Source organism: Brachycentrus maculatus, unplaced genomic scaffold (assembly GCF_059751285.1).
Source record: "Brachycentrus maculatus isolate JH-2025_06_01 unplaced genomic scaffold, ASM5975128v1 h1tg000315l, whole genome shotgun sequence".
Lineage (NCBI taxonomy): Eukaryota > Metazoa > Arthropoda > Insecta > Trichoptera > Brachycentridae > Brachycentrus > Brachycentrus maculatus.
Genome location: NW_028281064.1, coordinates 2744672 through 2757893, shown reverse-complemented (window position 1 = coordinate 2757893; position 13222 = coordinate 2744672). Strand labels below are relative to the sequence as shown.

At 29.6% G+C, this 13222-nt stretch overlaps 1 protein-coding gene across 1 annotated transcript in view; it reads left to right on the top strand.

Annotated features, from left to right (window-relative positions):
- The window catches only part of LOC148304485 (diuretic hormone class 2-like), a 96033-nt gene extending 90282 nt beyond the window's left edge, over positions 1 to 5751 (top strand). Inside the window, exon 4 of the mRNA XM_088268192.1 lies at positions 3399 to 5751. Within this exon, the coding sequence (XP_088124318.1) occupies positions 3399 to 3537 (139 nt within the window). The 3' untranslated portion in view covers positions 3538 to 5751. The remainder of the gene's footprint in view (positions 1 to 3398) is intronic.
- The last annotated feature ends 7471 nt before the right edge of the window (positions 5752 to 13222 follow it).

The following is a 13222-nucleotide window of genomic DNA, read 5'->3' as shown; positions in this document are numbered from 1 at the left end:
ATGTGTTTCATTCGGACATTTATTTTGAGTCAAATAATAACCTGCACGGATTCTATATAAGTAGCTTGTTGCAGGTAGGATAGTAAGGATAGGGAAGGTGAATTTGAAAAATTTCTCACAAATATTCAGACCCATTTAAAAAAGAGCGAGAATCGAACCAAAGACGCCAGTTTAGCAGTCGAGGGTCTACCCAACTACACCAAGATATCTTCCTCGTAATATTTACTCATTGTGCTGTTGGCAATAAATTTGAAAGGTTAATTTATTTCCAGAGAAAATATGTTTGACTTATGCTTAACCTGTTGCCGTAAAACAGTGATTAAGCACATTTGAAATGCATAATTTACGCGTGTGTGTTTTTATGTTATAAACGTAAAATGAATAACAAAATATTTTAATTTCTAACTCATAATACATATGTTCTTTGTTGCACACCAAAAACATATTCAAAAAGCTGATACTTAACTTAATTTACAAAATCGTGTGAGACTTAATTTTTCGTTATTAGGTTTGTACGATTTGATATCAATAATGTGTATAAATCTCGTAAATAAATGGAATTTAAACACGCAAATAATTAAAAAGAAAATAATTAGGCAAATCTGCTCCTAAAATCTTAATCTTCAATACCAATATTTACGATTGTATTATTTTGCGATGTCATACAATTGTTATAAAAATATTAAATTTGCATCGCCCATTTTTCATGTATGTTTAAAAAAAACAACTGTATTTCCACATAAAACAAAATATTTAACTTAAAAAAGTTACACAAAAATCAATAGCTCTTACAACATTTTGAGTGTGTCCAAATACTTGTTCACAAAACCTGGATTATCTCCAATTACAAGAGTTATTTTCATATAATTTTTTTATCATCTCATCAAAGATTCCATATTCTTCTTCATCTTTGATGAGATGATAAAAAAAATAATAATAATATCACAATAACTCCTGTTTGGATAGGAAAAGGAAAAAATATGTTAATAAACAAGTTTTTTTTTAAAAAAAACTAAATAATTCCGTACATCTTGTTTTGATTATTTATATTGTAATTACCTACTTCATTGATCTAATCTCAATTTCTCGTTTACAAATAATAACAACTGAATTGCGGATAATAATAATAAAATAAAAACTTACATAAGACCTTAATTATTGTTATGCATCAATGAGCGAAGGTCGCATTTCGAAATAAAAAGAATTTATTGGTGTTATTTTTTTCACCTAAGCGCCTTTTGTATATTTTTAAAAATAATCGCAAAAACAGTAATCCGTTGCGATAACAAAATGAAAAATAAACAGTGAAATTCAACCAAATGAGATAAGCTAAATGATGGAGTAATTTGGGAATTCCGTGTTAGTTGATATACCGATGACATGATGTATCGATAATTTTTTTAATCGATCAAATTAGGCGTTGCAAATGTCAGTTAAAATTTGGTAAGTGTGATAAGATTTCATCAAGAGGAGAAAGTAAATTAGCCTAAATAAATATTAGCCTTAATAATATGTATACGGAAAATACTTTGAACGCATGTAAATCAGTTTGACGTTTTTAACATAGCCACAGTATATAAATAAAAATCCATCTCATGAAATTCATCTATTTTTTTTATTTTTTTATTTTTTTTTGACACACTCAAAATGTTGTAAATTCATCTAATTGAACTAGCCATTCGTTGTGATTATTTTGGCTGTTAAGGGTGTGGTCGCAAATTTACAATTCAGTTCGTAACCGGCTGCGCTAGGAGCCACACGTGTCTCCACGGATATATTTTTATAATATATTTTGTTTTTGTTTTTTTTTAATTAAATATTTAAAAAATATTTATAAGTTTTTTTAATTTCCTTTCCTTTCAATCTTTCTTTTTTTTAAACCTTTTATTTATTTGGAAAAAAAAACTAGCTAACTAAACTAAGAACTTAGACTTACGTTAATGACAAAACCTTTCACATACGATTTCTGACTTCTAATTGATATATTTTAAAGAAAGCGATTTAAAAATAACATTTCTATTACACAAAATAAAAATTTTCACATATTCAAAAGTTTTGATTATAAATTCCATACAACATATGTTACAAAGAAGCATGTAATTCAAATGAAAGTATGAATTTATAGTGTCACACATTCTCAAAATCGTTGGTTTGGTAGTTTTGTTAATCGGCTTTTATGCCAACGCGTTAGGATTTAAAGCCTTTAGAGATGATAGATTGTGTTAAAATCAAATAAAACAATTCAATTGTGAAATCTTACGAATCCAATTCCTTTATATTGCTTTAGGGATAATGGATATCACATTTACGTTTTGTGTTAAAAATATCTTAGTTATATCGTCAACGGTGTAATGTTTTCTCTTTTCTTTTTTATTTACTTATTTAATTCATGTACAAAAATTGTTTTTTTAAACATAGATCGATATTACAATGGTACAATGGTTTCTTTGTTATCATAATATGTCTTTTGTAGGCGAATGCGCTATATATGATTTAAATAAACAACTCAAAACAAATTCGCACTTGAAGTGAGTTTCAAAAATTTGGGGAGTGTGATGTCAATCATTGGTAGAATGGTGAATGTTACACATGTTTAAAGTGGGATTATGACCTGTCATAGGCTAGTTAAGTGATCACTTTACACACGTGAAACGTTCACCATTCTACTCCACCCGTGATTGACAACCACACAGATATATGATCAATCACATGACACAATACATATGAGTTCACATATAGTTGTCTGTGATGGATTGAGAAAGCTTTTATTTATGGAAGACGGAAAAAATATATAAATCACTTAACCAGCCTATAACAGGTCTAACGCCATGTAAATACCCATACTTCCATATTCTTCTTCATCTATGTCGAAATGTCAAAATATAAAAATTACTTTTATTCTTTTTTGTGTGTATATTAGGTTAAAATATTGTAGAATAAACTATTTTTTTTAACGTATTAAAAAAAATTCCACCGACAAGATACACAAGGCGGCTTGGTAGGTCTCTGCATTATTTTTATTATACGTTTATAAATTTTTAAATGAATGTATACAGTGTATGTGGAGGTCCTCACCAAAACGATACATTTTCATTATAAATGATTTAAGTAATCACGAATTCTAGCTCGTAAAATTGTTTCGTTTTGGTGCGATTTAATGATTTCATATTGGTTTAACACAGGAGTGTTAAACCAATATGTGTTCACGTTTTATCGCAACTTTAATTAAGATTTCGATAGAATACAGTAGGTTAACTGAACAGATTTGCATATTGCAATACTGGAAGTGTAACTTTTTGGTCAGGAGTTCCACAAATGTATTTATATGTGTAACAAGGATTTGAAAACATCCAAATTATGATTTGCTAATGTCTTCAATTTTTTCGCTTCTTTTTCAGCCCCCTGAAGCGCGGGCTGGACCTCGGCGTCGGACGGGGCTACTCGGGCTCCATGACCGCCAAACACCTCATGGGGCTCGCCTCCGCCAACTACGCCGCAGGCCCGGGCCGCAGGAGGCGCGAGGCCCCCGTGGCCTAAGGAGCCCTCACCCAATCCGCCGCCAACCCAACACTAGGAACTCCAACATTCGCGCTGTATCATTTTCGCTAGAGAATCGAGACGAATCGCCAACTGTTAAGGGTTGAATTCTTACCAATCAGTTTTATGTAATTCTACCCTTTTTGATTTTTTACGCCTTGAAGCATTGTTTTTTTTTATATAAATCCATTTAAAATTACTGTACCACGCGTGTCTAAATTGTTTTTTTTTTCTCGAAAATGTTTTAAACTTTTAAATGAAAAACACTTGTATAGTACCACCAATTGAGTTTTATTTCATTACACACGACTAGTTTCGAAATCTACAGTTGTTTTCATCGACAGGTGATTGTTAAAACAATATTGTATTATTGTAGTATTGTAGTGTTGATTGTTTTATTTTGTAATGAAATTAAACTCAATAAGTGGATGTATATTATGTAATTTTTTTAAATAATCAACATGTCATTTCGCAAAGTTAGTGCCGAATCATTAAACAGTTTGAATCACATACATTTACTTCATTCAATTTTATTTGAAAATGTTCCTGGCTCACACTTTTTTAAATGATATTTTCTAAAAACATACTATTTTTATTAATTTTCAGATCTTAAAATCGAATTCCCAATTCTTATACTCGGTATTTATTCGACTAAAAAACACTTTAAACCTACAATAATTGCTATAACATTTTATATCTTTAAATATCATGATTTTTTTATAATAATTTAAATTGGTGTCACAAACTTTTAGCAATTGGTGATTCTGATGGTTATTAGTAGGAAGAATTGTAAAATAGAATTGTATGTTCAATCTGTGTAAATTTCTCTTACTTAAGTATGTTGATAATTAAACTCGCAGCATCATCAAATAGTTTTTTTTTCTTTTTTGTATTTTTTAAATATTATTGCATTAATTGCACTTGGGTTGTACAAATTGATTTTATATTTAATTTAACCTCAAATATAATTTTACTGGAATGTCATCACGTTGATAAGCCCTCTCATGAATAAGTTTCAGAGCAATATTTTCAGTAATTGTCTATAATTTAATAGGGTTACTGATAGTGCATGCGGATTTTATTTATTTTAAATTATAGAGTAAATTTTTAATGGGTTTTTAGATGGCAAATATAAAAGATGCTTAAAAACGTTAGAAATACTGCTGAACAACTAAGGGTAGTCAATAGATTTCAACCGACAATTTCGATCTACTTTTGCTGAACAATATTGTAAACACATTTCATTTTTATATCTGTTATCTCTCTCCAATGCAGCGATTCTTAAATAGTACCTTACTCACAAAAATATTCAATTCCATGCAATTTTCCAGTTTGTCATTTTTCATTTATCTGATTACAATTTATATTATTATATATTGTAGTCTGTGGTTTCTAAACTTTTGGATATGGAAAGGAATACTTTTTGAGGGTTCATTTAATAATTAATCGTAGTGAACATCAATTTGTAGCTTAATAAAGTATTAATATAGATAAACATTATAATTTACCTACCAAATCCAAATGTTTATAAATATTGTTAAAAAAATTGTAGAACAGAATCTTTTACTCTTATTTGTTCTAACATTATTTTGTAAAAAAAGGATACTCGGATGTAAATTAATTTTTACGTTTGAATATTAGAAATACAACTCTTTATTGATTATATTTTCGTCAAACAACATGTTTAAAAAATTAATACTTTTTTCAAAATTCTAACACATTCCTTGAGATAATTCGTGAACTCTACAGCTTAATGCTTGTTTAATTAGATAAAACATAGAGTTGAATATAGATGTTCTATAGGAATAGAAAAATTTAGAACGTGCACTATTTTTAGAAGGTAAACAGCTAAAACCAATATATTTTGCATAATATTTACACATATTTAGTAACATTCTACATCAAATTTATCATGTTCTAACGTAATTGATCAAAATATGTTAGCAATACAGTTTCTTAAATTCAGAGTTTGTCAACATTTACATGATCTTCATGCTTACGATAAAAAATAGGTCAAAAAGGCTTTTTTGACCTATTTTTGTTAGCTTATAGCGTAGAATATTCTGAAACTAATTTGCCAAAATTATATTGTTATTATGATATCATGAATAATAAATGTATATCTATGTAAGAAATTTATTTATTAAAAATCTACTAATTATAGTCTATGAGCATCAATATAGTGTGTATGGAATTACATAAACTGCTCCCAAATTAAAGTGTTTTAATATTTGTTTTCAAGGGTCGGAGGATTTAAAATTAAAATCATTTGATTTAAAAAAACTAAATTTCCGTGCTTTATTTCGTATTTTTAAATCAAGTAATTTTAATTTTAAATCATCCGACTCTTATCCCTCTCACAATAGCACATAGAGCTCAATATCGAGTCAACGTCTTATTGACTGAATCCTTAATTGCATAAAGGCAAGGTTATCAGTACCTCTTCATTAGTAGACATTTAATTGCAAGCAGATTTAATCTTTATCACTCGTATGTCATCGTATTTATAGTATAAAATAAAAACAAAGGAAAGCAAGGAATGTAAGGCTAAATAAGGTATAGTTGAAAAAATTAAGAACAGTACTTTAAGGTGGTATGGACATGAGGAGCAGCCGAGTTTTGCCCAGAGCAGCCGTGTACCTACTGAGCTTTGAGAATAAGTGTCTGCGGAGAATTTTAGGCGTGCGGTGGTTTGACTTTGTGAGGAATGAAGAGATAACGCGTAGGACGCAGCAAATCTTAGTTGGCTTGGCCATGTACTCCGCATACCTCCTGAGAACCTTAATCAAGCTTGCCGCTTTTACAAGGCATCAGGTTCGCGCCGCCCAGGACGACCACTGCTGACAATTCCGCGGCAGATCTCGTCAGAACTTCGGGACGCGGATCTGACATGGGAGCTGGCAGCTGACAGAAAAGCCTGGAGACACTTTGTGGACTCCATATGCTCCACCTAGGGAGCGATTATGGTTCGATAATAAAATAATATGTATATATTTATTTACATATATATATATATATATATATATATATATATATATATATATATATATATATATATATATATATATATATATATATATATATATATATATATATATATATATATATATATATAATATATATATATTTATATAAACATATATTTATTTATATGTGTGTGTGATTTAATTTACTTATTTTGATAAAAATAAATAATAAACATTAGTTTGAAAGAATTCCGTTTTACGTATCAATAAGTTCTGATATTTAAAAGGAAGAAAATATTATGCAAAATGTATTTTAAAATGCGGCAAGTAGCAGTGTCTAAAGTATACATTTAAATTTTCCCTCTGAGATGGAAGTTTAAAATAAAAGCAGGGAGAGATAATGTATGCAGCGGCAGGAACTCTCCAGGGAAATCCTGAAACTCATTTTGAATATTGCACCGAGGGTCCTGAAAACCCGATGGATGCTTTTATATCATTATTTTACCAAGCTTGTGGTATGCGGCAAGGAGAATTCGTATTTCTTTATTTTTGCAATAATTGGGGTCAAAGAACGTTTAAAGGAATTTTAGACCGTAATTTTAGTACTATAATCTTCATCTTCTGCTTGGTATGGGCCTAGTGGCCTGTTTTTAAGAGAGATTAGCCTCCTGCTATGTCGATTCCCAGTTGTTGATCCGTCTTTTTGGTGGTCTGCCCAGGAGTTGACTACCTTGTGGTTGGCCGTACAGTGCAAACTGGGGAAGTCTGGATGGTTACATTCTTATAAGTACTATCATATGTGTATTGAAAGCAGTATCAATATTGCAACTCATCTCACTAAAAAAATGCATTTCGTCATGATTTGAAACACGCCACTTCTATATTCTTCTAATCCTTATCCGCACCCAATGCAGCATAGGGAACTGCATCGTATTGAAGCAGTCTCATCTTGATCGTTACTTACATGAAGGTGAGGTTTATCGATATAAGTAGCGTGAGAGGGCAGCATTATTTTTTACAAAAATGTCTGTGAAAATTAAAAATAAATATTTAGATTCCAATGAACTTAAAACAAAAGTGGAATTCATCATGTAAAATGCTCTTAATTTATTGGCAGACATTTCGCAAACATTATTCTGAACACATTTAAATAAATGGAGCGTTTTAATCAAGTTCCAAATTTTCCTAGAATTATGTATATTGTCTCTTAAATACATTATAAATAATTAAAACACTTTAACGAGAGGAATTCACCCGTTTTGCTAAACTTCAAAGCTGCCTTGATGTAACATATTTAAGCTAATTAGTTAATAATGTTATTTCACAACCGAAGAGCTATTTATAACGTGTCGTAGCAAAATCAAAATACCCACTTGAAATTGCTTGTCTGGGTTCCAGAATACCCGTTCTTAATTCAGGGGAATAGCGATCAATGTGATATTATAAATATCATATTTATAAAGTTAATGGTGTGTAAAAAAAAACATTAAGTAAGGTGTGTTGAGATGGTTTGGACATGTGGAACGAACGAGTGAGGAAAGAACGGTAAAACAAATTTATGAAGTAATTGGGAAAAGAAGCAGAGGAAGACCGTGAAAAACATGGCACGATCAGGTATGCCAAATACTTGAAAGTAGTCAGGTTAGGAGTCGTTATAATCGGCGGGGATGTATGAGGAGATGCATGAACGTGGAAGAGGCGAAGAATGTTTGCAAAGACAGATTGGTGTGGCGTTCTATTCTCTCTGCTTACCCCTGCGGTGAAGCAGCGTGATGGTTAGTTAGTTGGTTAGTTTTAAACTGTGTGTATGATTTATTGGATGTACGAAGTCTATGTTTTTTTTTAATTACCTAACGTCCAAGTGACTCTGAAATCTAGCTACGGCTTATGCAACACCGCTTATCATGACTCTACTCAGGCTTCAACATAAAGTTTTATACCCTATGCCTACTCGTGAGTGGATTTACTCTTTATGTTAAAAGTTACTATAATTTCATGTAATTCATTAGTGAAAATTCTAGGCATAAAAACTCGCTATATGACAGTTATTTTCTTGGACTTTTTCAAAATAATACGTTAAGGTAATAGTAACTATTAACATCAAATTAAATGAAAAAAAAACTCACTAAAATTTTAACGCAGACTTTTTAATCTTTTTTGTATTTTGTTTGACAAGGGTCATCTTCTGGTTGATGTCATTGTTCCATCACAGTATCTGAAGATCCCCAAAAAACATTTTTGTAAATTTACACCAGAAATATTGGTTTTTTAACATTGTCGTCTCAAATAAACATTTTTGTATTTTTTTAAAAATGCTTTAATACAAAAGAAATGTGAATATAAATCAAAAGCTAAGTAAAATTTTTATTGTAAATTGTCGACTAAGAAAAGTTATAAAGCATCTGATATGTGAAACATTATAGCAATTCAGTTTTTATTAAAGAAAACTTTGCTTAAGGCTACACAGTTTATTTCCTACATAATTTGGTTTCAAGGTCGTTTTTATGTGAATTTAATAGTAAATTTGATTGACATTTGAAACGAAACCAACCGTTCTATATTTTGATATTGAAAATTAAAATAATTCCATCAAGTAATTGAATTAAAACGATCATTAAGTAATTGAATAAAAATGATATTTTTAACAAAATCTTCAATTCTATTTTCAATTATTTTTGACATCTCATCAAAGATGAAGAAGAATATGGAAGTCTGGGCATTTACGGCATAGGCTGGTTTAAGTGATCACTTTACACACGTGTAAAATTCACCAATTCTACCCATTATTGACAACCACACTACTCAAATTCTTGGAAGTTCTACATATAAGAACCAATTAAGAAACCTTGTTCTTGAATCACTAGAACTTTACTAGAGACATCTATTGGTGAGATGTAAAGAAGCTTTTTACTAAGCAGAAACTCTTATATTAGTATGTGAGGTTCGAACCCTGGATTATAATCACACACATGAGAAACGCCAGAAAATACCATTTTCATTTTTATTATTAAGCTTATAATCTGTTTTACATCATCAGATCATTGAAATAAAATTATAATGATGGAATTATTTTCCGAAACCGGTATTTACAAATAAGTGTTTAAAAAAGTGGTATTACACAAAGAAAACTATGGATGATAAGCACAGTGTTTTTTTAAAACAATTATTGTTTACCCATTTCGGTTTTCCCATCAACAGTAAATTAGACTTTATATTAAGCTGCAAAAACATTTGAATATCGATATAATAATCACGAGTAGGTGTGTTAATTAACCAATAAGTTTAATTAATTGCCAGGCTGTATAATATACGAAACGAACTGTGAAATTCGACATTAATATTTTCATCTTTATGATATATTCCTAGAAAATTTAAAATCATAATTGAGAGATAATATCTCATAAAACATATTGGTTTTACACTTCTTCTTTATTTTATTATTATATAATATAATATATTTACATTATATTTATTTGTATCGGAAACAAAATTTCAGTAATAAAGCTTTCACAGATGATACTGATAGGTACTAAAATATATTTTTTGACAATTTAAGAGTAAACAAAAGTAATGTTAAGCACTTTTTTTTTAAAATCTTTTATTTTATTTTAATTTTCTGCCTTTATACTGTTTTGGTTTTTGTTTTGGATGAAGTAAAAATAATTGCGTTAGATGATGAGTTAAAAGCTTTTTGAAACACAAAAAAAAATTGTATTAATGCATATAACATTGAATAATCAATTTTATATGATGCTGATAAAAATTGTTAAGGACATTAGCAAAAAACAAGTTAGGACACAAAATTCCGAACCCTCTTGTAGTGGAACGGAAGGTTTGTTGACGACAGTCAACAGTCCAGCTTTTCCTGAGGAATTTTACGTGGTTTTCTCCCAGCAATGAGCAAATGCTGAGAAGTTCCTGGTCGGCTTATATTAGTTTATCTTTCCTGTTCTCATGATAAAAATAAAGCATGTTTTACACAGATTTAAACAAAGCATGTTTTAATCTTAAAAAAACAATAATCTACGAAATGATATATAAACCGTTTACGTAATCACTTTAAAAATACGTATATTGTTACGTTTTGAGCACATAAAGATAATTAATGTTATGTTTTACTCAATCTTTTGAGTAAAAATATATTAATTACTATGTGAAAATTCTAGTGACTAAAATTCTAATATATGAAAGAATATTCTGATTATTTAAAATACTTCTAGGAAAATAATCACCCTTGTTAAGTATTAGAGAAAAATTTATATATGTAGCATTGCAATAAAAAAAATTACTTATAAATATTGCCTAAAATCATTTTCCTTTAAATTGTATTATTATTAAGCTTAATAAAGTGAACTGAAATAGTATTAAATCCACTTTGAATGAACGTTTGCAAGCTTTCCATTTTTTCCGAGAGATGGAAGAGATGGAGAGTGAAAAACGTTTTTTTTCAGTTTTATGATACTAAATATATAAATTTCGACATCGTTTTGGTTGAAAATACATATGATATCATGTTGTAAATCTCAAAATATAGGGAGAAGTTTAATTATTATAAAAACTGAATAATTTCAACTACTAAAATAAATTAAAATATTTCTATGTAACACTAATTTTACTCAAACATAAGTATGTTTAATGAAGCAATAAAGAGGTATAAAAAAGGGCAAAACTATGCGAACTACACGGCAGAACAAAATATGCGTTTTAAAAATAAATACAATTCCGTCTTATCTTACAAGAATGATTTATAGCACTATACTTTGTATGAGTATATACAATTTCCGAAATTTGAGAACCGCGGCTGTAAATCATTGGTAGAATGGTGAATGACTTAAATCTTTAAAGTGATGACTTAAACCAGCCTATAACCGGTCATAAGCCATCCAAACACCGACACTTCTTTATTCTTCTTTGATAAATGTTTCGAAGGAATACAAAGCTGAGATAAGCATTATCGATAAAATTAAGAAAGGTGTGTTGAGATGGTTTAGACTTGTATAACGAATGAGTGTGGAAATAACGGTAAAACAAATTAATGTGGCGTATGTAATTGGAAAAAGGAGCAGAGAAAAGCCGAAAAAAATTTGGCACGACCAGGTATGCCAAATACTTGAAAACGGTTAGGTAAGGAGTCGAAACAATCGGCGGGTATGTATGAAGAGATGCATGAACGTGGAAGAGGCGAAAAATGTTTGCAAAGACAGAGTGGTGTGGCGTTCTATTCTCTCTGCCTACCCCTGCGGGGAAGTGGCGTGATGGTTAGTTAGTTTTTTTTTAATGTTTCTTTTCTATTTGAGACACCATATTTTTTAAAATAGTTTCTGAATAGATTTCAGCACTATAGATGATTTCCACTATTGAGATATAGGGTTTCTTGGTTCGTAGTTTTCTATTGACCGTACGATATTTCTACGTCGAATGACATTTAGATCTAATTTTTAAAACAAAATCTAAGATTAATAAATTCGATTCCATTGATAAATTAATAACACTATCCACATGTAATATAACAGGAAGTCTTATAAATTAAAATTTCCAACCCGATCGTAGCAGAGGTAGGTAGTAAGGTAAGTTAGGTACTACTTAGTAAGGTAGGGTAGGCACTGAGTTCCTGCCTTTATAGAATGCACGTCCCTAAAATACATACATATATGTATATATATATACAATTTCTACACACATATTCACTATCAACCTGGACTGGTAACTGAAGCGGAGAGGTGATCATCTTTCCTTCGTGTGTTAATCATCAAAATAACAGTGTGTTTATATGGTGCATAATTGTATATAATGTATATAAGTGTATACATAAGTCTTATTTTTTCACTAACATCTCAACAAGGATGAAGAAGAATATGGAAGTCTGGGTATTTACGAGGCTAATGACCAATATAGACAACATAAATTTTACCCATGATTGACAACCACACTACTCAAAATCTTGGAAGTTCTATATATATGATCCAATTTCGAAACATTGTTCTTGAATCACTGGAGACATCTATTGTGAGATGAAATTCTTTCATATTCATATTCATCTTCATCTTTGTTGAGATGTCGAAAAATTATATGAAAAATAACTCCTTATTGGAGATAATCTAGATTTGTGAACAAATATTTGGACACATTCAAAATGTTGTATATATATATATATATATATATATATATATATATATATATATATATATATATATATATATATATATATATATATATATATATATATATATATATATATATATATATATTTATATTTATATATATGTATAAATACATTTGTATATAAATATATATATATATATATATATATATATATATATATATATATATATATATATATATATATATATATATATATATATATGTATATATATATGTATTTTAGCATAAAAGGGACACCTTAATGGACATACTAAGAAATAGGATACGGTATAAGGGTAAAAAAAGACGAAGGTCATGTGACATAATGTATGCACACTGATATTTTCCAATAATTTTCATAACCCTAGAACTGCTTCTGACTGCGAGGGCTGTTATTTCCGCATAACGGTATTAGGCCGGGAGCAGCGATGCGCAGCGATGTTGGGTTAATAAACGGATTATGTAAACGCGAACAGAAAACATTTTCGTTTATTAGCCGAGGTAATAAGGGAAGTGTATTTGCATAACTAATTATTCATGTTTCCGTAAAGAGTTATGCTGATCTCGAAAATAAAGTA